The 23,994-nt window shown below is 36.8% G+C and overlaps 1 protein-coding gene across 5 annotated transcripts in view; it reads right to left on the minus strand.

Annotated features, from left to right (window-relative positions):
* The window catches only part of LOC149819357 (uncharacterized), a 50,709-nt gene extending 27,035 nt beyond the window's left edge, over positions 1-23,674 (minus strand). Inside the window, exons 1-14 of one of the 5 annotated variants that reach the window (XM_089985521.1) lie at positions 23,479-23,672; positions 21,833-21,923; positions 21,489-21,625; positions 20,768-20,923; positions 20,388-20,504; positions 20,219-20,303; positions 16,287-16,395; positions 16,045-16,112; positions 15,791-15,913; positions 15,112-15,708; positions 14,504-15,021; positions 5,644-5,847; positions 5,472-5,532; positions 622-732 (exon numbers count right to left, since the gene is read on the minus strand). In XM_089985521.1, the coding sequence (XP_089841647.1) occupies positions 622-732; positions 5,472-5,532; positions 5,644-5,847; positions 14,504-15,021; positions 15,112-15,708; positions 15,791-15,913; positions 16,045-16,112; positions 16,287-16,395; positions 20,219-20,303; positions 20,388-20,504; positions 20,768-20,923; positions 21,489-21,598 (2,259 nt within the window). In that variant the 5' untranslated portion in view covers positions 21,599-21,625; positions 21,833-21,923; positions 23,479-23,672. Of the gene's footprint in view, positions 1-621; positions 733-5,471; positions 5,533-5,643; positions 5,848-13,094; positions 13,436-14,503; positions 15,709-15,790; positions 15,914-16,044; positions 16,113-16,286; positions 16,396-20,218; positions 20,304-20,387; positions 20,505-20,767; positions 20,924-21,488; positions 21,626-21,832; positions 21,924-22,030; positions 22,727-23,478 lie in introns of those variants that run through there. The other 4 variants (XR_016427366.1, XM_089985519.1, XM_089985520.1 and 1 more) reach the window with 4 other exon arrangements.
* Positions 23,675-23,994: the final 320 nt, after the last annotated feature.

A 23,994-nucleotide genomic window follows, 5' to 3' on the forward strand; every position in this document is an offset into this window, starting at 1 on the left:
TTTAATAAACTTTTATCATTTTATATAATCATGAACTATGATGACCTTACACATGTATAATGTTTTTCGCTGTAGCTATTTATAATTATATTTCCTTGAATTTAATGATTTTTACTACTTTTACATTTTTTTGTTTTTTGTTTTTAATTTTAAAAAACTTTTGTTGGAGTATCTTATGATATGATACTATACAGTCCGATACACCTGTATCCTAGACCCTTTTAATATGTTTTTTAAAACATTGTTCTTAATTGTTATCATTGTTGAACTAGGGAAGAAATAAGATCCTTAATTTTGTGCTTTCTTATTCTACATTTTGCACTAATGAAAATAAGTAATCTTCCCAAAGTATTCACTTAAACCAATTTATATGGAAAAACATGACAAGTTCATCATCTGAACTTCGACTAGCATATAGGATATAAAACAGAACAAAGAAAAGGGCATAAAATTTTGAGTATCCTATCAGTGGATGAAAAAGAAAGCCATTGTAATCAGTAAACTGAAGATTAATTCTTTTCACAAGCATGCTAGCATATATTAGCACATCAGTGGTCATGCTGCAAGCAATAATAAATTTGCTTCAATCCACATCACATGAACTAAGACTGCAAAACTTACCTCCAAAATAGTGTATGGTATATTAGTCTCCCCATCAACGACAAGGCTTCTAAGAAGAGAATTATGGCGACGACCATAAGCTAACAATATGTGTTCAGATGTGGGTGAAAACTGCAACGGACAAATCCAATCAACATAAGGTCATTAGCAAAACCTAAAAGGAAAAATATGTAGTGCAATACAAATGTATGAATCAGATGATACAAAAAGCTAGAACAGTTTAAGGTGCCCCATGGTTTGTCCCAGTAGACACAACACCAGGTTTTGACTGTGATGAAGTTTTAGTATCGTGGCAGCATATGTATCCATGTTTTCAGGTGCTTCCATTTTAAAGTTAAGATCCTTTTTCAAGGTTTATTGAGTGAGCCAAAGTTGCAAACCCAAGAAAATATTCCATGGATAATTATAAAAAAATAGACACTTAGTCCCCATACACAAACATGACAAAACAAGGGTAGACGGAAAAAGTACTACTAGAAGAAAGAAAACAACAAAAAAGGTGGCAAAGAGAAAGCAGACGTGTAGATATAGAACAAACAAATAAATAAGTGCACCCATATAAACTCGCATTAAAGTAAGGAAGGAAAATATTGAAGTTGACATACAACTAAACATAGGGAAAAGTATGTGGGGAAAGAAAAAATTTGCAAGTCGACGTATAATTAGGGAAGAGCATGTAGTGGATGAATTTAGTACTAACAAACAACTTTTTGTTGAGGAAGGCCCAATTGAGTGGTGTCGCTTTGTGGGAGCCTATCACTTCTTATTTTCCAAAGGATGGCATATGTAATAAACGCTTTCTCAAAGGGCTGTGGTCTTCTCATGTTTAATCTCCAAAGACAAGGCTTTAACTCAAAACAACCTGAATAGAAGAAGATCTTCTTTGCCAAATAGGTGTTCTCATGCCTATCTGCTCAAGAAAACTCTCTGCATCTTCTCTTGGTTATGTTCCTTTCTTTAATATCAAACTTCTTGATCGCATGGCAGGATAGGAGGATTGAAATTAGCAGGTTTGCGTAAATTAGACAGGTCATATTGGTGCCATCAGTTAGAAGTGTAAGAAATGGTTCAAGGTATGGAGATTGTGTGTGGTGACTTGGAAAGAGAAGACATGTTGGATCTTTGAAGGACTTGCAAAGACACCCAATCGGATTCATTTCAGAATTCAGTCCTCTATCGACGAGAGCGGAGACCCACAGAGGGGTGGGTTTTGTGGTTGTAAACGCTGGGTGAGATTAGCACAATCCGCTCTCCTCTATCAACCTTTACGCTGAAGAATCATGGGTTAATATAGGTTTAGACTTTAGTCTGCATAGGCTCTAAGAGCACTGCAGCTTCTTTTCAAAGTGTAAAAGATTAATTATACTAGTTTCCCCCTTTTTCCCGTAATGCTGTAACTTTTGGGCACTGTTCATCTCCTTTTAAATTGAAAGCTTGCTTTCCTTCAAAAAAAGTAAAGATAAGGAAGAAAAGATGGCAACATTTGGGAGAAAATCAATGGAATCTGTAACAATGCAGCAAACATGATGAAGTATCTAACTGACCAAGTGGCACATCTTGCCCAAGATTCAATATTTCAAGACTTCATAAACACATAACAATTGCACGTTTTCCAAGTTTTCAAATACTAACCTTCTTTTTCCTAAATTTATTGAAGGTTCCATTCCCTAAAATTTCATCAAAAAGTTGGGCCATACATGACGTTAAAAATGGCAATTTGTTCCTGCAACAGTATTCCAGATTTATCGGTGTCTCGACTATCTCAAATCACACTTGCAAATTTAAGTAGCTTTACTTTTACCTGCCATTTATTTAATGGGCACTCTAGGAACCCTCCCTTCCATGACTAACAGAAAAACATATCATAATTCATATCCTTAACATCTTCAGCTTTGGCAAATACTGAACATGTTAAATATTTAGTGACCATCAAATACTCAGGAAATTCAGTAATTATTCAATGCTTAGAAGTAGAAATACAAATACAATAAATTTTGTACAATCAATGTTTTATCAAAATTCTAAGTCTCCCAATGACAGCAAGGTAACATCAACAAGTAGAGTGTACAGAGTTCCCACTTGTTTGACCCTTTTGTCATGTTAACACCCATCTAGAGGAACGCTAGTCTTTCAAAGCAACATATGCTGATTGAAAAAGGCAAAACATCAAGAGCATCAAGCAGTACTTCTAGACTGTTCTTTCCTACACCTGCCTAATCAGCATCCAGGGATCGCCCAAAATGCAGAATCTAGGGAGACGCTTCATGGGCAGAACTCCTTCCAAAGTCCAAACATTTAAAGAAGCTAAAAAGTGCATTTTTATATTGTTTTACATATATACAGGGAGTAGAACATCCTCAGCAATTTTGATAATCTCAAAGCCACTTTAAGTACTTTCAAGAGCCAACCAAATCCTCCAATATTACAAAGGATGAAGCTTGACAAAGTCCTCCAAGCCACAATGTGAAACACCCTAACATTGTCTTATTTAGTATCTCACCCGTGTTGGTGAAATTTAAGTTAAACTGTAGGTGTTGGCCAACACAAAGATACAAACTGCATCATGTTCATCCATCAACATTCCTGCTCTCACTCTATCCATGCATCTGTACCATAGCCTTTAACTTAACCAAGAACCAGTCAGCCATTAAAACCAAGATGTGAAGATTCAATGTCCCTTAAGTCTTCTAGCAGCAAAACATCGCCTATATTTAACCCATCATTATGAGATGATTTGTACCAGACTTAAGCAGGCCAAACTTGCCTGTTAATCTAGCTAATTTGTATCCAAGGCTTTGAATAACATTTTCCGAAAAGGCTAACTATGCTGATTGTAAGCAAATGTGGATGCTGAGAAGCTCTATATCATACATCAATCTACTATAAGTCTATAAGTTGTTTAACATAGGAATGTTTGAAAAACATGGGTACACATGGAAACTTCTGGTCCCACATTTTGAAAACATTGTGTCTATTAAACAATTAATGGTTAACAACGGTTTGAAAAATAATATCATCATAAAAATATGGTTTACAATGACACCCACAGCATGTTTACATGGAGAATTTAAGTGTCTCTTGTTCTTAGATGACGAATATGGCCTCAAAGGGGGTGTTCAGGCATGGATAACTTTAACCAGTAAATCGATTAGTGTGAATAAAAGGAGACGGACACAAACTAAACCTCCCCCTCCCCCAATCCCCAACCTCAGTGGTAGACAAGGACATTATTACTATCATCTGCAAGCTGGGAAGAATGGAAACCAGCATATACAGAAAAATGAGGTAGGACCGCTCTTCAAGCATCAATCCTTGCAGGAAAGAGCTCTCTAGTCTCCACATGCAATGCCAAGAAGCTGATAGGAACTAACCAACCACATAGAAAATGTACATCTCTGGTTAAGAACATTGCAAAATCAACAATCACATAATCAAGGACCAAAAACCAAAATCTTACACAAAATGGCCTTGGCAAGGAGAGCGGATCCTTTAAAACGCTGGGTGAGATTAGCAATCTCACCGAGCGTTTTCAACCACAAAACCCACCCATGTACTGTAGCTCAGTACAAGTGGGACCCACATAGGGGTGGGTTTTGTGGTTGTAAACGCTGGGTGAGATTGCTAATCTCACCCAGCGTTTTACAGGATTCACTCACCTTGGCAAGACCATTTAAGACATTGATGTACTTTTAGTGCAGTGGGCATATTAACAATATGGACATGGACAAGCTTTGGGAAGCCCACCAACTATTTCAAAGTAGATTCATGGAACTTATGTGAGACAATGAAGGGGAAAAGGTGTACGTTTCCTCCTACCCTAACCAATTAAAACCATTCCTCCTGTCCTAGTTAATAAAACAATTCACAAGCTTGAAGTGACAAATACAGTGAAGACTACAATGCATTTTCCAGGGAGCCCATCGGCTTTCAAAGGTTTCTTCAGGTATTAGTGACATCACTGTCGCATTCATACACTTATGGAAGAGTTAAAATACATCAATGGCCCTAATTCCTGAGGAGCACACAACTAAGAAACACAAGATTTAGGAGCATTCAGTATTAGCAATAGAAATAAATATTATTTTGAAGGTTAGATCAGCTCAAAAGGGTTCAATCCATCCAAATGAATTGCCAGAAACCAGAAAGCCTTCATCATCAGAAAGAACTCTCATCAGATGATATATGGTGCAACAAATGTTTTTGTGCAACCACATTGTACCTGATCTGCGCTCGATGTTGCATGGATGAAGTGTTTTATGACTTTTAAGCCTATGAGAAATCACCGTATTTATGTATTATCACAAATTTTGCAACCAAAAAGACTTCAAAATTAGAGAAAAGAAGGATTTTATCTGTCACAAGGATACTCCAATTCATTGGTGATGTGTTCTGTTATATACTGTTCTTAATGTAAAATTAAACAAGATAATAACACGTCCCATGTCCTTTTTGCCGTGCCCTTATGACTTTGGTTTTTAGTTTTAACAAAAATACAAAACAAAATAACAGTTTGTCAGCTTCAAAGAGAGACGAAGAACTAAGCTGCTAAGGTGGTTGAATCTGGCCTTACACAAAAAAATCCTGCAACATAAACTGAGGGATAAATGGACTTAAATGTTCAAGAGGAGATGATAAATATTGATACTGATAAAATGTTCAAAAAATAGAGGGAAAAGCGGGGAGTCATCTTCAATTCCGACTATTCCGAAAAGAAAGGTTTTTCATTTTAGAAGCTCTCATAAGCAGAAAAGCACAGACATACCAATAGAGGATGGCATGCAATATCATATGAAAATGCAAACAGTATAAGCAAGTTGTCTTTCATGTTTATCAAAAGTAAAGCAACTAACCTGAATGGAGGTTAGACAGTGAGCAGCTCTGATAGCTCTTGATGCAAGCACTTCCCCAAAACTATAGGGTAAATCATGCACAAACTATCAATAAATATTCAGAAATTGTCCTTGAAGGAGAATAAACAAAAAAAAGGCAAAATACTTCTACAAACAGAGGAAAAGGTCATACGTTGCCTCCTCAAGAGAATATATTCGAAGTTCGTAAACAATTCGGTGTGCTGCAATTGGGTGCCTTGTTGGGGAGGTTGCAGCACCAACACCATCTTGATGAATCTGTAGTTGTGATCCAGGATCCATCTCAATGTGAGGAAGTATACATGCAACACAAGAAGCTAAAAAGCGACCACAAGGAGAAAAATGGGCTCCCATTTCACTGCCATGACAAAACATGCTCGCTATAGTCAGAAAATTTAGCCTAAGATGCATATCACCCCAAAGTTATAACACTGCAAATGCGAATTAACCAGAATCACTCAAAAAACCAAGAGATAGGACGAAAGTCATAGATCCTTGCTTTTTATTTCTTGGTATGTGAAGAATTTAAAAATAGAAAGAGTAAAAAGCACTGCAACCTGTATAAAAGATTAATTTTCAGTTAGTTGATTCAGTCAATGTCATGAATAGCGTATTGTATTGTCCGACATGACTAATAGTGTACTGTATACTATCAGCCTGTGTCATCCTTATTGTACAATAAACAGGTCTATACCAGTATGTATCATACAATACATGTACCACACGAGTTGACAACTGCCAAGAACTTAAAGTTCCTAATAGTTGGAAAAATGTTGTCAGCCACTTTTTTAGGGGAGGTACTTTGACCCCATTTTCACACACAGATCCTTAAAACAACTTTCCCGCTTGCATTTTTGACCAAGTCAACCTAAAAATTTGGGGATTTACCTAAACCCAAGCCCTAGGGAGTGATTTTTTGCTCTATCTACCCTCTTCCAAGCCCAAGCACCCTTTTGGCATAAATATATCAAAGAATCAAGCCCCAAAAGCATCGACAAAGGTATTTTATAGAAGGATTTAATTTGTTAAAGTTGAAAAGGGCCGTGAAACTCGAAAGCACAAGAGGCACAATCAACACTATTTTAAAGGGATTCTCAATTTTTCCTCTTCATATTCTTTTTTTCTCCTTCCGGTAACCGTTTTTTTTGGTTTTAGGTCAAATTTGCTGATGAATGGAGGAAGAAACCGCTGATGCAATGACTTGGAGTGGCAATATTACGAAGCAATCGATTTGAGGAAGGGTCCACAGAGATTAGTGAAATGTGCTTTCTGTCACTGTGTAATTACAGTGGAATGTACAGATTTATATGTCACGTTGTACCTATTCCTCTATAGAATCATGTACCTATTCTCATATTTCATCAGATGTTTGTGCTGAAATTATTCTTAGCCTGGTACAAAAGGATTGAAGAAAAGCACAAACACAGGCTACATTCATGGCACAAACAATGTCAGAGATCATCCCTAATTTAGAAGACAAAATGTTTGACAATGAAGATGACTCAACACTATTATTGTGAACTACAGGCACCGGAAAAAAAATTCTAGAGATGAAGAAGCATTGGACAGAACTACGCAATGAAATTAGAGGTGTCAACAGGTCAGGTTTGGTTCAGACCCAGGTGGAACCAGACTCAAACTTGATTTGAGATGATGGTACCGGGTCCGGACCCAAATCTAATTGAACCCACCATAAGGGAAACCATACTCAGATCCTATAAGGATGACATGAATCAGACCCAGACCATACCCGGTAAAATAATATTTTTTATCATTTTTACATTGAAAAATTGCATATCTTAATTGGAACTCGGGTCCGGCCCAGTTCTGCTATAAAATTTCACAAACCATACCCGGCTCCATATATTAATCGGACCCTTCAGGTCTGAGCCAGATTATAATTGGGTCTTCTTATTTATCACCAAACCCTGACCCTATAGGGCTTGGTACGGGTCTGGTCTGGGTCAAACCAGATCCATTGACACCCCTAGATTAAATATTGAAGATTTACATTTCAAAATTTTGGGAGTAGCCAATGGCTTCAAAATACTAAGCATTTAGGCTCTAGCAACTCGGACACTAATGTGTTATAAACTTTTGTTATTTTATGCAATCATGAACCATGATAAAACATGTACACATCTAATACTTTTTGTTTTAGTTATTTACAAATGTGTTTTTGCTTATTTGTTTGTATTAAATTTTTTGGTTGTTCATCACTTTGCTGTTATATATTCGTTGGTTTATTAGTCGTTTCTTCTTCCCAGTTAGTATTATTGAAACAATTTGGTAATCCACCTTTATGTGTATTCGATGTTCTAAATTTCTAGTAGTTTAGTGTTATGTTGATATACCGTGTCATTTGAAATTCATGATTCTTTCTTGATTTTTTTTTCTATTTTTGAAGTTTTAAAAATCTTTCTGACATGTATTACAATACAATACAGATTGATATACCCATATCTTAGACCATTCTAATATGGGTTTTTGATATGTTTTTTACAACATTAGTTTTACTATTTTTTATGAAGAAGTTTCCAGGAAGGATTGCAAAATATGCCAACCAAAAGAAGCAGAAAAAAGCAAAATACTGGCAAGCTATTTGGATGTTTCCAAAATTGTTGTTTTGTGCATGTTTGGCTGCCACTATTCCAAAGAATGTACTTTTGAAAACTTAAAACATTTTTGGAAAAATAGCAAAATATTATTTTCTTAAAACGATTTTGTTTTTTGAAAACTAACTTCTCATATCAGGCCTTCCCTTTTCTCAAATCATATATGCCTTCCTTTTGTCCCACGCATGAGCATGGAACTTCCAGCAAGCAAACTGCCGACATGAATGCCTCCACACTTGCAACTGCAACAACTCGATGGTGAGCTTTGTAATGAAATATGTGGAAATGCAATACAAGAATGTTAATGCATTAACAATGTCAAATAATGGATAATCACAAAGGCACAAGAGAGATAAGAGAGAAGTCCACAGTGGGACAACACAAAAAGCCTTTAAAAAGGCTACACAAATAAAAAAGTAAAGAACTTTATTGAAAAGGAGCTCACAAGCTTGAGAATACAAGGAGAGAACACCCCTATTTATACACAAAAGAGAGGATGAAAAAAGGCAGCCATTGGGGGGCTCCAACATGGTGTCGTTGGGAGCCCCCAACGGTCATATTTAATTTATGACCGTTGAGGGGTCCCAACAACTATATCTGAGACACCCAATGCATATTAAAAAAGAAAAAAGAAAAAGAAAAAAGTAAAAAGAATCTATCCTATTTAAAATAGTTGTTTCTAGTAACAACTATGCAAAAAAACCAAAATACCCCTATCGGGTATCGTATATATATCTAAGTCACACGGACTCGACTAAAAAGTCGACACACCCCAACACGGGTGCGGACACTGGTGCGGCTTCGGACACAGGGCGAACACGGGTGCGGCTTTGGACACAGGGCGAACACGGTCAACTAAGTGTCGGACTCGGTCAACGCATTGGGGCCGAGTCCATCCACATTTTGGACTCGGTCAACTTTGACCGCGACTATTTTTGTCCATTTATTAAATTTAATTTGGACTCTGGTCGGGTTCGGATCCAGACCCGACCCGGATCCAAGACAGTATCGGCGTCGGATCTTATTATTGTTATATATATATATATATATATATATATATATATATATATATATAATTGTGTCATCGTGTGTAAAAATTTTAAAATTGCTTTGCACCTGTGTCGTACTCGTACCCCACCCATGTGACACACACACACACACACACACACACACACACACATATATATATATATATATATATATATATATATTAACATCCCCTTAAACTTTACGGAGAAATGACCGAAAGTTGGCTAAGAAGAAAAATAAAACAATGTGCAGGAAGAGCTTTAGTGAAGAAGTACGCCAACTGATAATATGATGTGACATATAACAAGGTAATTGTTCCTCTCAGATATTCATCACATACATAGTGGCAGTTCATCTCTATATGTTTGGTGCGCTTATGAAAGGTGTAATTGATGGCAATGTAAATTGCACTTTTGTTATCATAGCATAGCTTCGAAGGATCGAAATGTCAACACTCGTATCATTAAGAAGACTTCGTAACCAAACAAGTTTTATAGTGGTATTTGTCATAGCCCGGTATTCGACTTCAGTAGAGGATAGCAAGACTTTTTGTTGCTTTTTGCATCTCTAGGCAATCAGAGAATCTCCTAAAAAGACACAAAAAACAGTGGTTAAGATTCTATCATTAGGGTTTCCTCCCCAATCAGCATCAGTATAAGCAATTAAATTTAATGATGAGGATGAGTATAGAAATAGTCTTTTAGTGATAGTATTCTTGATGTATTTGACGATTCATAGCACAACACTCATGTGAGCAGTTGTAGGAGCATGCTGAAACTGGCTAGCAGAGTGAACGGCATGAGCAATATCTGGTCTCGTAATGGACAGATAGGTGAGAGAGCCAATGAGTTGTATGTAGGGTGTGGGATCTTCTAGAAGAGTCTCATCCTCCAATCTAAATTTAGCATTGATCACTTTAGGAGTTTTCACCTTCTTATCATCTAAAATTCCAGATTTATTACATATATATGCAACAAGTTTCATTTGAGAAAGTATATATCCTTGGAAAGAGTATGCAACTTCAATTCCTAAAAAATATCTTAAGAATCCTAAGTCAAACATATCAAAATTATCTTTTAACAATCCTAAGTAAAACACCAATTTGATCATTCCCTATTATAATCATATCATCTACGTAGAGTAGAAGAATAACAATACTAGTTCCTGCATTTTTTACAAAGAAAACAGTGTCATTATAGCATGAAGGAAAACCCAGACTAGTCATGACATTAGTAAATCTATCATACCAAGCCTTGAGAGTCTGCTTAAGACAATACAATGTTTTTAAAAGTTTAAGAGTTTTTCCCTGATCAATGATAAATCTCGGCAGAGGATCTATATAGAATTCTTCATTTAGTTTTTCATTAAGAAAAGCATTTTTAACATCCAATTGATATATATGTCATTTTTTAGTTGACGTCACAACTATTAGGGTCCTAACACTAGTTATTTTAGCCACGGTTGCAAAGGTTTCCTCATAGTCAATACCATATTCGTGTGAGTATCATTTAGCTACTAATCTTGCTTTATATCGTTCTAAAGTTTCGTTATTTTTAGTTTTAACTTTAAAACCCCACCGACATCCAATAGGTTTCTTGTTGGGAGGAAGTTTAACTATCTTCCAAGTGCTAGCTTTCTTAAGAGCATCTAATTTTATATTCATAGCTTCAATCCAATGTGGTATCTTTTTGGCTTATTATAATGTATGGGCTCGTGATGGGAGTGTAAAGTTATTAAGCAAGCCCTATAATTAGGTGTTAATGTTTCATAGGACACAAACCCATTTGGTGGAATGGATTCTCTAATAGATCGTCTAAGAGAGGTTTCTTATAGAGACTCATTGTTTTGAGAAAAATTCTCTAAGGCACTAATAAGTTTGTTTTGCTCACGCAGAGTATAAACTTGAAGGTTTTTAGAATAATCAATGATGTCATCACTACTTGGTGATGTTTCAATATTAGAGTTTTCATGATGTGTCATCTATTATTTCAAAATGATTCAATGAATCATCACTGGAATGCATATCTTCCACTGGAGAAAGATCATACAAAAACATATAGTCAATTTCATCTTTATTATCAAAACTTTCAAAACCATTTTCATTTTATAAGAATGTCACATCTTTGGAAACATAAAGATTATTATTTTTGAAATCAAAGCATCTATATCATTTTTATTTCCACTGTATCCAAGGAAAACACACTCAACTGCTTTTGGAGGCAACTTATCTCTTTTATGTAAAAGTACAAAGCATTTGCAACCGAAAACACGTAAGCGATCGAAGTCGGGTGCCATATTGAGAAGTTTTTCATAAGGAGAGATATTTTTCAAAATAGATGATGGCATACAATTTATTAAATAAGATAAGGTTAAAACGGCTTCAGCCCAAAAAAATTTGGGAAAATTTTTAGAAATAATTAATGTTCTAGCGGTTTCTACAATATGTCTATGTTTTCTTTCCGCTAGCCCATTTTGTTAAGGTGTTCTACGACACGATCTTTGATGACAAATTCCATTTATCTTTAGGTAATTTTGGAAATCATTAGATAGATATTCTCCACCCGAATCGGATCTAAGAATAGATATATGGCTTTGAAATGTATTTTTAACTTTTATGTAAACTCTTTAGAAAATAAGAAAATTTTCGATTTAAAATTAAGAAAGTAGATCCATACATACCTAGTAAAGTCATCAATGAATGTTACATAATATGAATAACTACCCTTAGACATAACCGGAGATGGACCCCCTGCATCCGAGTGCACAAATTCAAAAGGTTTTGTTGGAAATGGAATAGATTTCATTTTCTTAATAATACAATCTTTGCAAGTCATCTTTTTCTTTACAAAATTTGTTCACAAAAAGAAAAAGATACATTTTTGAATAGCTTGGATGTCCAAGTCTTTTATGTCAAGTTGTATAAAATGAGTTTGAAGGAAAAGTCAAATAATCCAAAATAAAGGTCTCTCTTCCTATGGCCTTGCTCAATCCGCTTACCGAACTGGAGATCTTGCACAATGCAATCATTAGATGAGAAAAATATTTTACATCCATGGTCGGTAATTTGAGAAACAGAAAAAGAGTTAAGTTTAGTTTTGCAACAACTAACTTTTGGGACAAAAAAAATTGAGAATTTTTGGAATCTGGTGCTCCTACACTTTTTATTTTTAACAAAGTTCCATCGGCCGTAGAGACACAAGATATTTTTGAATTTGTGCATACATTGATTAAAGCATTTTAATGAGGAGTCATATTAAAAGATGATCATGAATCTAAAATTCAAGAATATGTATCGGGCGGTGATGTAGAGGCAATGGCGGCACCCGATGTAGAGAAGGTAGCTTTGAGAATTTGTTGAAGAGCCATGAAAATTTGTCCAAGTGTATCTTTAAGATCTCAACTCTTGTCTTCATCTTCCTTTTTGGTAGTTGATTCTTCAACAGAAGCAACCTTAGGCCTGAAAGTTTCAACAAATTTTGGGCAAGCGGGTTTAATGTGACCCGGTTCATAACAATGATGACAATCAATCATCTTTCTACCTCCATCATAGTTACTATTGTTGGTAAAGTTACCTTGTCTCCCAAAATGTGGGGGTTTATATGTTTTAACATTGTTGTCGGGTTTAAACACGGCTAAGACCTCATCAACACTCTTACTCATGTGAAGCCGAGTTTCTTCTTGAATAATTTCGGCAATAGCATCATCCAAATGAGGAAGAATAGATATATATAAAAGAGAGGATCTAACTTGCTCAAACTTGGCACGAAGCCCAAATAGAAATAAAAAAAAAAACTTTTTTGTTCCATTTATTTTTGCCTAAGTTCCACATCCTCAATGGCAACCTACTTAGGCTCTATGAGTACTAATTCATCCCATTGAAGATTTAAAGCATTATAGTAATCTTGAATGCTAAAATCACCTTGTTTGGTGGTACTCATTTTTTCTTGCAAGATCTTTTTTGATATACATACCTTTCATAAATAACCAAGCCTCATTGGCTTTACGAAATTTGGCAATGTTAGCATGTACCTTGAGTTCTATGTTGTTCATGAACCATGCAAGAATCTTTGCATGAATCCTCTCTCAATCTTCCACCCTTTTTTATGTTCTTTAATGGCCTTGAGGCGAGCATCTCCTTAAAGAGCTTTCTCTTGACCTCCTTCTATCTTGGTGAGCTTTAGTTGAGGTTCAGGAATAGAACCCATTACATAACCCCAAAGTTTTTTTTTCTTTGTGATTATTCTCCATTGTGAATGCCCATATCATGTAATTCTTGCCATTGAGCTTGAAGGAGAGATCAATCTTGGATTCCATTGTAAAGACAAAAGAGAAGAAAGAAAGCGTTGTCACGACTTCAACTCCAAGAACCATATGGCTCTGATACCATGTAATGAAGTATGCGAAAATGTAATACAAGAATGCTAATGCATTCACAATGTCCAATAATAAACAAGCACAAAGGCACAAAAGAGAGATAAGAGAAACCACTATGGGACAATACAAAAAGCCTTCAAAAATGCTACACAAATAAAAAAGTAAAGACCTTTATTGAAAATGAACTCACAAGCTTGAGAATACAAGGGGAGAACACCCCTATTTATACACAAAGAGAGGATGAAAAAAGGGAGCCATTGGGGGGCTCCCACATAGTGTCATTGGGAGCCCCCAACGGTCATATTTATGACCGTTGGGGGTCCCAACGACTATATGTGGGACCCCCAATGCATATCAAAAAATGAAAGAAAAAAAGAAAAAAAGTAAAAAGAATCTATCCTATTTAAAATAGTTGTTTCTAGAAACAACTATGTAAAAAGACCAAAATACCCCTATATATATTAACAAAGCCTCCCATCGGAGAATGGTTCGTTCTCTCCCAACTGGATTTTGATTTTGTGTTCCAACTCTTTGGCTTTGTTCTTTTGCCCCATTATTATTTGCATCATAGAGACACCATACTGCAGGCCCACCAACCAGCCACCTTCCTTTGCCCAATTACTATTGGAATCATATAGTCACCGGACTGCAGGCACTCCCTCATGAGTCAAATCCCTGGTGATGGGATTTTTAATGCTTTGGCAGATCAAGGGCAAAGGAGGAGGCCAGATTCAAAGTCTAAGAATTATTATGCTTTCTTTTATCCTCTTCGCATTTTGGGGTATCATACGATGCAGGGAAAGAGTATTTTTATTTCTAGAAATTATAAAATATTTCTAAAACTCTAAGTGGCAGCCAAACACACTTTAATGCCATGCATCATCAAATACTTCTGAAATTTTTCAAAAAAACTTGCTTTGAAAATATTAATTTTATCAAAAACTTTTTTTCAAAAATGACAATCAAAAGGGCTTTAACCTGGCCAAAACATCATACCTACAAAGAACGGCATGCGGTATAGTTAAGCGGCAAGTATCTGGATCCAGCTGTGCACAAGGATTTTGGTTATCATGCGGCCAAATTCTTAGCTTCACAGTGCAAGGCAACTCTGCAGCAGCAGTTGCAGCTGACAGTGATGCTGGTGCAGCAACAACATCAGAAGCCAGTGTACCAGCACCAGTATAGGGAACATTATCTAAATTAGGAGCAACAGATGCTTCTCCAGAGCTTACATTTGTCATCAACCTTGAGCGTGATTGATGCCGTGAACTGGATCTGACAGTGCCTCTTGTTACTGCTGAAGAAGCAAGACCAGCTTCCACACTTTGGGCTGCCTGTGAATCAGAAGCTGAGACATCTGACACAATTCCTCTAATTCCTAGTGAATGTCCCTGAGATCCATCAGAAACAGGCAATATTGGATGTATTCCAGCATGTGACTGACCCATCAACCAACCTTGCAAAAAAGGCAACTCCCAACATGATGGATCACCAAGTGGCAAAAACTGATGTAGCTGTCCAACAGCAATGTTTCTTAGTAGAAATTGAAGATTAGAATTTCCAGAAATACTCGATTGATGGATGGTGGGAGAAACCCCCATTGCCAGGACGGACTGCCTGCGAGGTGATTGTGGAGGATCTGTACCACGAGGTGCTGAATGGACAGGAGGTCCAGTCGATATCGTCCCATTATTAGCATCATCTGATCTTTCCATGATGTTGCCTGTTCTTCTTGGCTCAAGCATGTCAAAAGACTGTCCCTCAACAGCTTCCATTAAGTCAGCTGTAGAGTCTAAACAAAAGCCATCTGTCCCAGTAATACAGTTACTAATGCTTTCAGGCAAATTACTAGAACTAGAAGCTAAGGAGGATATATCCATGGGAGCTGCTACATAGTCATGGTCACTTGTGCTTCTATCTGTCTGAAGCTGTGGAGAAGATTCCCCTACTTGTGGACCAGAGTTTGAATCAATGACCATACTATCTTGCTGTGAAGATAACGAGACATGTTCTTTAACAAGAGCAGCAGGCAAAAGAAGACCAGGGAAGGTCATCATAGGAGCTTGGGTGCTGATCACAGTATCATTATTTTGGCTGGAAGTAGAATAAACATTTGCAAATAACACAGCAGAGGGAGGGTAATGCAAGTAGCCAGGAGATGTTGCTAGAGTCATCGAGTCTGGAGAATCAAGATCATTGACCTGCAAGAAGTTAGACATGACAGCTATCATATAAAGAGAACAGTGAATAGTGAATGAATACATTAACATCAGAAGACTCTACCTCAGCAGTTAAAAGAAATGGAGCAGCATGAGGGTGAAAATGCACAGCTCTCAGTGAACGACGAGTACGTAGCACAATTGAAGGAGAAGACTCCCCTTTCTTGCTGTATTGCCATATGTACAGCTGAAAATGATCAAAGGCAACAAAGCCATTGATTAAAAAACAAATAAAATAACAAAAGGAATAGTATAGCAAACTTCAATCCTTGCACTGAGGAGAATTATCTTCTAAGTTATCTAATTAGCATTCATTACCTTATGACCTGAGGCTACAGCAAGCAAGTCCCCCTGAGCATGAAAAGCAATAGAAGCTATGGGACGATCTGCTTGAAGAAATATGAGGCAGTTAAATCCATGGGGATTAAATACAGAAATATTTCTCAAAAATAAAGCAAACAGATAAACTTAAGAGTATGATACAGGTTTCATCTATTACTAGAACAGACAAGTTTCTAATTCAGTGGAAATCTAACTGGGTTTTAGAGAAATGTAATTACAGAAATCGCGTGATCCTATACATTCTGCACTGTTGGCATCCCACAAACGAACTTCGTGATCCAAACTCCCACTGGCAAGCACTTCTGGATGTCCAGGATGAAACCTCACCTGAAGAGGCAACATACATTTAGCATACATAGGGAGAAAAAGATGAACCAAAATGAACCAACTGCACCACATAAAAAGATAAAATCAAGAAGAAATTTGTGTCAGATAAATATGCTTGCAGTGTATGGTGCAAGAAATTATCCAACCACTAAATCAAGAATACTTGTTGGATCGCAACAGATGTTACTCAACCATCATGTTCTCAACTTGATACAGTGTAAATTGTAATAGTTTATATGTTAGGAGTTACTGATTCAGAAGATCAGAACACATAAAACCCCAAGTTACGAGCACAATTATCTTTTGCTTTCATAACGATGTCATGCTGTCAAAATGACACTTGGACACTAAAGTTCCACGCCATAGTCCAAGGCAAAATTTGCATTTTCTCTTTCCAAATTTTTAACTATTGTATAATAGTCTTTCCAGTATGTAACAGTACTGCAGACTGCTTGTGTACAACTCTTTACTTTTATTATCAGACAAGCATAATTATAAAGTTATGCAACATGCACCAAGTTAACACTGCCCAAATAACATCATATCTTTGCTTCATACTAAACCAAACCAGATTCAACCATGCATACAAGACCGACCTAATCAAGCAAGTTTCAACATTTAAATGGAACTTGATGGTATTTGTCCTTATCAGGAGTCAGCTATATGTGGCCTTCAGATCCTAGCAAACCAATTAAACTTGCTGGATTACGGGTTAAAGTCCATGCATGGCCTAGGCTAATGATAATAGGTTCACCAAGTTTAAATTTGACCAAACAGCAATATCTGAACCAAGAACCTCTCAGAATCATAGAGACATTTGTAGAGTGATGTCCCACATTCACAACCAAGCTTGTTGGAAAAAGAATACTCCAAAACTTAGTGAAGTATTGTTTTTGCATTAAACCATAAACACGAGCTAGGCTAATTACCATAGAGCCATTGAGTAGAGTTAATAAAAATCGCAATGGTTGAAGAAGGAATCCATCTATATAACATGGGCACTTCTACCATGCTCCCATTTTGATGTCACACCCATGTTGCATCTGTTAAGATTACTCTATCCTTTTTGTATGTATATATTTATTTATTTATTTTTATTTATTAATATATTTATATATATATAATATTTATATTATATATATGTACATATATATATACATATATATTCATTGTAAAGTCAACTAAAGTTGACTTTACACTAGTTGTTGGGAACTCAATCCAACAGCTAGATTTGTGTTGGGAACTAAGCCCAACAGTCTAGTTGTTGGGAACTCAGCCCAGCAGCTAGAATTGTGTTGGGAACAAAGCCCAACAGCTAGATTTTTAGTCTAATGGCTAGAGAGGACTTTCTCTCTCCTCTCTTTACTCTATCTCTTCCTCTCTTTTCTCTCTATATATATGGGGTGTGTGTGTGCCTATTGTGGGTGAGAGAGTGATGGGTAGTTTTAGGTTCTTTTGTGTGATTTGAGTGTATTGTAGTGAAGATTAAATGTATTTCTTTTCTTTTGTATTTTTAAGGTTCATTATTAATGAAGATACATATTCATAAAGTATTGTGTTTGTTGTATTTATTTTTTTCATTCATATGTATTGCATTTTGGCAATTGGGTTTGGGTTTTGAGTACCTTGGATTCCGCATCATTTCGTGACAGTATCTGTAGCAGTAATAGGTACACCTAAACATAGGTGAAGTGGTTTCAAACTTAATTAAACCCATTTTATTCAACTTATGATCCAGTTAATGTCTAATCTATGCTCAACATCAAAAGTGTTATTATCCTTATATCTAGAGAATTTTGTAAAGTGTAGCATATTTATGCTTTTGCATCTGTATACCCACATACCCATGTTTTCAGAAATTCCGGTGTCATTTTTCGTACACATGTCGTACCCCATTCCCATACTCATGCGACACAAAAATCCATCATAATCTTAGAAGTATGAATAGAAAAGCCAAAAAAAAACTATCATGGACTCCAAATGTTTAACAGCTAAGCCATAAATTCCAACAGAGAGCTCCAAATGTGCCTTGTGATTGCTTTCCCTACTCCAATAAGCCTATTGAACTGCCCATCCAGGATTGCCTAAAAAATAAGTCAATGTGTCCCAAAGGCAAGAGAGAGAGTTGAGTCTGCAATCCCTTCCTCCTCCTCCTGCCTGATTTGATTTGCCTCAAGAGGATATATTAGTCTTACCACAGTTATAGGACATGGGCTGCCAACTAGGATGATGGTGGAAGATTGTTTTAACTAACAATAGCCTCAATAATAACATAACCATAGGGCGGCAAGTCATGCAGCCTAAAATAAACAACCCAGTAGCCATGGTCTTTGTCAAATGTACATTGGCTCTAGAAAAGGTGGGCAAAAAGCTTGGGCTCAACTAAAGCTCATTTAGATAGATAAGCCAAGCCCAATCATAAGGTTTAGGCTTGACAAAAGCTCGATTAGCTTAAGTTTTTTATTAAACATGTAACGCATGAATGAATAATATTAACACAAAAACCAACAATGGTACAATGGTACAATGGGAAGGGTCTTTTATCATGCAAGAGGTGACAGTTGAAGTCCCGAGCAATTCACTTTATGTAAAGGTTTAAAAGAAATATATAGTTTTTTGTTAACACTTGGCACGAGCTTGTGCTTATCGTTCTTCTACCAAACCAAGCTTGAACAGCCCTAGACGAGCTGAGCAGTTCTAGGCTACAGATTGAACTTAAGTGCAACCAAGTAACCTCAAACTAACTGCATAAAGGAACTGTGCATAAACAAACTAACCCAAGCTGGCCAACATTTGTGGTCATACTCCTCCCAACCAAGGTAATTTGCACCAATGTGTCATGTACTATTAGTTTGGTAATTATGAATAACAAAATTAAGCTCTCAGCACACTAGGCAAGCCCCATGAATTATCAACGATTCAAAATTAAAATAAAGAATGATGGGAATTGTCACCATAGAAAAGCACCTCATGATGAAACTAGTGGTGCTGCTACCAACCTCTAGACAATTGGAGCTCACCAAACAAAACTTGACAAAAGCAAATGGACACGGGAAAAGTCAAATTAACCAATGCCAATGAGGCAATGAACTATCGAAGAAAAAAAAAAGAGCTTAGATATGAGACCTTACAAAGATACCCTTAGCAACTCAAAGTCTCAAGAAAGAACCACACAAAATTACAACCAAATAATAATATAAACCTTAACAAATTCAATAACCCAAACATTCCAAGTGACAACAACACACACACACCTTCCTTTTCCCATCTAGAAGGCAATGCTGTACCATATAGTGTTGCTGCCTGCTAATGAGCATAACTTCATTCTTTACTACATGATGAGAAATCCACCATTTCTTATGTTGACCATGCTCAGTGAACTCATTATTACAACAGTGTTTGAATTATCTAAATTTGTTTGAATGTACAGGAAGAAAAATCAACTTGAAAGTCATGGAAACACCTAAACTTGAGACCCTCCCAAGTGGTTATTTTAATGATGAAAGCAACTACCACTCTTTCCCAAGTCTACCATGCTCAGTCAACTCATTACAGAATATTTGAATGATCTAAATTTCTTTAAATCTACAGAACAAATAAACAACTTGAAAGACAGGGAACACTGAAATTTGAGATCCTTCCGAGTGGCAAGCAAATTTCAACAACCCCAGATGTTAAAATTTAAAATAAAAAGGGACATGATGTTGCTTCAGCCAATGAACCTGCCTTATACAAGAAGGCGCTTTCTCTTAATTAAATGGTTAAACGATAGGAAACAAAGCTAAAGAGATTAGATGAATCAAAATAGCTAACAACATCATACCACCCAAGGAGTACGTCTATGTCCAGTCAACACTTTTAAGCAGTTTCCACTATGACAATCAATTATCTTTACCGTGTGGTCACCACTGCATAATAATGCAGAAAAGCATGTCAGATCAGGAACAAGCACGAACAAATGGATACAAATACAAAAGGCAGTACAAACTTACTGAGTTGAAGCTAGGGTCTTCCCATCAGGACTAAAGGCCGCAGCAATTGTTGACCTAGGCGGTGGCACCAAAGGGCAATACCTAGCAGATAAATGCCTCAATGACTCTGCTTCAACCCTGAAACATATAGAGAAAGTATTCTAGAATTTTAATAGAAGCCATAGAATGATGCTACAAAGATCTGCATTTGTTGACTTTGAAAAGTAAATGCCAGAATAGGAAAACCAAAATATCAGGAACTGAAATCAATGCATTTACAGGCATGATCTAGAATGATATTGACTTCTTCTCATAACACAACATTATAACAAAATTGTTTATAAAAATATTAAAACATTAACACAAACACTTGTGGGGGGGGGGGGGGAATGGTGCAGCACCAGGAAAGAAGACGCTGTCTTGCATCTGTTGCTTCACATCGTGCCCTGCAATAATTTGCATCCTGACTAGCAGCATCCCCCCAGAGTCTTTTTGCTGACCTCTTTACTCGAGGAGAAATTTCCCTCCAAGCTAGCAACTGAAACACATTGCTGCCACTGACAGAGCACATAAATACCAGTCAGAATACTCAGGCGTAATGTAGTTTCATCAATTGCTTCTACTCAAACCATTGTGACAATATTTAACGAGACCACTTGAAGCAATATTTAACTGTGAAAAGACTCTTCTGAAGCTATCAATTTCAGTCAAATATGAACCCCAAAGTTAAAAATTCATATTCTCACACACGGACACAAAGTGCCAAAGACTTCTATATAATTTTCTATTTCACAAAATAAACCCTAAATTTAAAAATATGTATTTTCCTTACATGGAACATAAGTTTTATATGCATAAACATATTTTCATACATATATACATGCATGCATGTGTATGTACACAAGAATAATGTCATCTACGAACACCTTTTATTAAACAAGACACATTCACTATGCAACCCAAAATAAAGGAACAGGCAGCATTCAACTCAGACACAAATTGTGATCTCATCTCGCATAAGAAAAAAAATGAGCTAGGCTCATAAACAAGGTAACTTTGTCTCAAGGATCAAACTCTGATGGCCATGAACAACGTTAGCGGATGAAAAAAATCAGTTCTCACCTCTGTCTAGTGCATGAATGAGTACGAGGTTCAGTGTACACTCGGGATGAATTAGTGCGTGAAGTTGAAGTTGAAAGAACATTAGTGTCATCTGACCAAGATTGAGTCATTTCTTTCTTTAAGCCACATGCTCCTTCCTATGCATTGGATCATTAAAACAAGATATCATGTGATATGTCCAAACTAAAAAACTTATGAACCAAGCATGATAAATCACAAAACGAAGTTATACCTTAAAACCAAAATCATATTCATGTTCACTGCATACAACTTAACAGGCTTATATATGTCCAAACTAAAAAACTACTGAACCAAGCATGATAAATCACAAAACGAAGGTATACCTTAAACCCAAATCATATTCGTGTTCACCACATACAACTTAACAGGCCTATTTAACCATAGAAGCCACTGATCTGAAAAGAAACGGTATTCCTGTAATAAAATAACAAAGAAGAAGCTGTTTATTTCTCTTCTTTGAGGAAAGCACGGATAACAAATAATGGTATGATGTGAAAAGCTCATCTCATTAATATATCAACCTGACCAAGAATAACTATGTTTGAAGTTAATGCAATCAGGAAACATCAATAGTGCAGAAAGGTAACCTACATTTTGGTCAATTCCAGCAACTGCAAAAATGAAGTATTATATCAAGAACCAAAATTTAATTATAATAATAATAAAAGCAGTGCTCACACCACTAGCACACAGTTGGCACCGACGAATTGCATTGGCTATCTTGCCACTAAGACACATGCAGAAACCTTTGTAAAATGTTGACATAAAGAGTCTGTGTAGGTAAGAAATGAACCAGGCACAAGTACATCTAGATACCGAGGTAAATATTACATATAGCTCCTGAGGAGGACTTGTGCTCATAAAAGATGACCAATGAAACATCGCATTTGACACATCAGAGGGGTTGTTCCATTTGAAAATGTGACAGAGGGAACAGGTTCCTTAGATTACATATAGCTACTGGGTGTTCTAGCAGAAAAAGGAATCAACAATTGAAATATGCCTCGATCGAAACGGTATTACAAATATCCCATCTGATCATCAAAAATCCCCTTATAATGTCACGAAGAGTAAATGCCATATTTGTTTGCATCATATGGTGCCAGGCATGCATGCTGGACATTGTGCCCAAAAAAAGAAGGAAAGAAAAGGAAAGTGATACAATGGCGTAATGAACTCATGAGCAAGAGCCCAAGAAACGAATTAAATGATCAAGCTGCTTTGACCTTACAGCCAAAGGTCAGAATTTTACCAATGCCTGGATAACAAGGAATTTTAGGACCCAACAATGGTAAAAATCCATTAACAGGAGAGTTGAGGCCAATGGAAATCAACACGAATCCGCTGTGACAAGCTCGCAATTCAGCTACACAAAACATTACCAATACAAAGGCAAATATTAACTCTTCGCCAAACTACAAATAACTCAAAAATACGATCATTATGCTCAAAACAAAAAAAATCTCAATTTACAACAATCTAAGTGAACGCCGCCCACCACGTATATCACCAATCCTCCACGATTACCCTTCGTAGGTTGAGCTACTGCCATGGAAACGGTTTATTTCACCTACACGTCCGCTCTTGCCCATTCCCAGATCGCAATTCTGATCCCGTCTCCCCTCCAAAACCCAAAAGAAATGCGAAAACAAGAAACCCAAAACTAAAACACGATAAACAAAAGGGATCGTGGCCCCAATCTTCCCTCCAAGCTCACTCGCCCAAAGAAAACAACCCACCAGAACAAAATCCCCCAAATTGATCCCAAAATTTTCCTACTCTTCGATACAATTATCAATTATCGACGCACGACTCCACCACCCACGCAAGATTGGACTCCGCCGTTCCAGAATTTCCCGATTGCGACGCGGAATTTTCAATTGAATTCGTACGATTGGATCACTATCGACACAACGCTCAAATTCCGATGAAAACTGCGAATCGATCGCTGTATGGGAAGGAGAAATACCTCTATGCGGTTTTTACGATCTTAGATCAGTGCGAGCAACAAGCAGAAACCATAAAGAGAGAGATGGAGAAGGGGAGAGACAAGAAGTCTGGTTGTGGTCGTCGGAAGAAGGAGACGGGCGATCTCTCTCCCTCTCTCTCTCTCTGGACGTCGATTTTGAAAACCCTAAGGAGGAGAGGAAGAAAGAATAGTCTAAGAAGGGAGGCTTCTACGTCGAATGTTAGCGATTGCCAAGAACAGAGTCGTGTAAAAATGCCCTCTTTCATATGAATTTTAACGTTTATGCCATGCCATGCCGTAATGCGGCTTTTTTTATCCGAAAAGGGAAATTTTTTTAAAGGATTTTTTTTTAATTTAATACCCGAAAAGATGCTCCAGGCAAGAAGATCTGGTCGCGCTTGCTCAGCTTGCCATACCTACGGTCGTCATACCGGAAGCATAAAACCCTGAGGCTAGGGCCCCTGCCGGCAAGAAGATCTGGTCGTGCTGGCTCAGCTTGCCATACCTACGGTCGTC

This window comes from Nuphar pumila, chromosome 13 (assembly GCF_984573655.1).
Source record: "Nuphar pumila chromosome 13, dmNupPumi1.hap1.1, whole genome shotgun sequence".
NCBI lineage: Eukaryota > Viridiplantae > Streptophyta > Magnoliopsida > Nymphaeales > Nymphaeaceae > Nuphar > Nuphar pumila.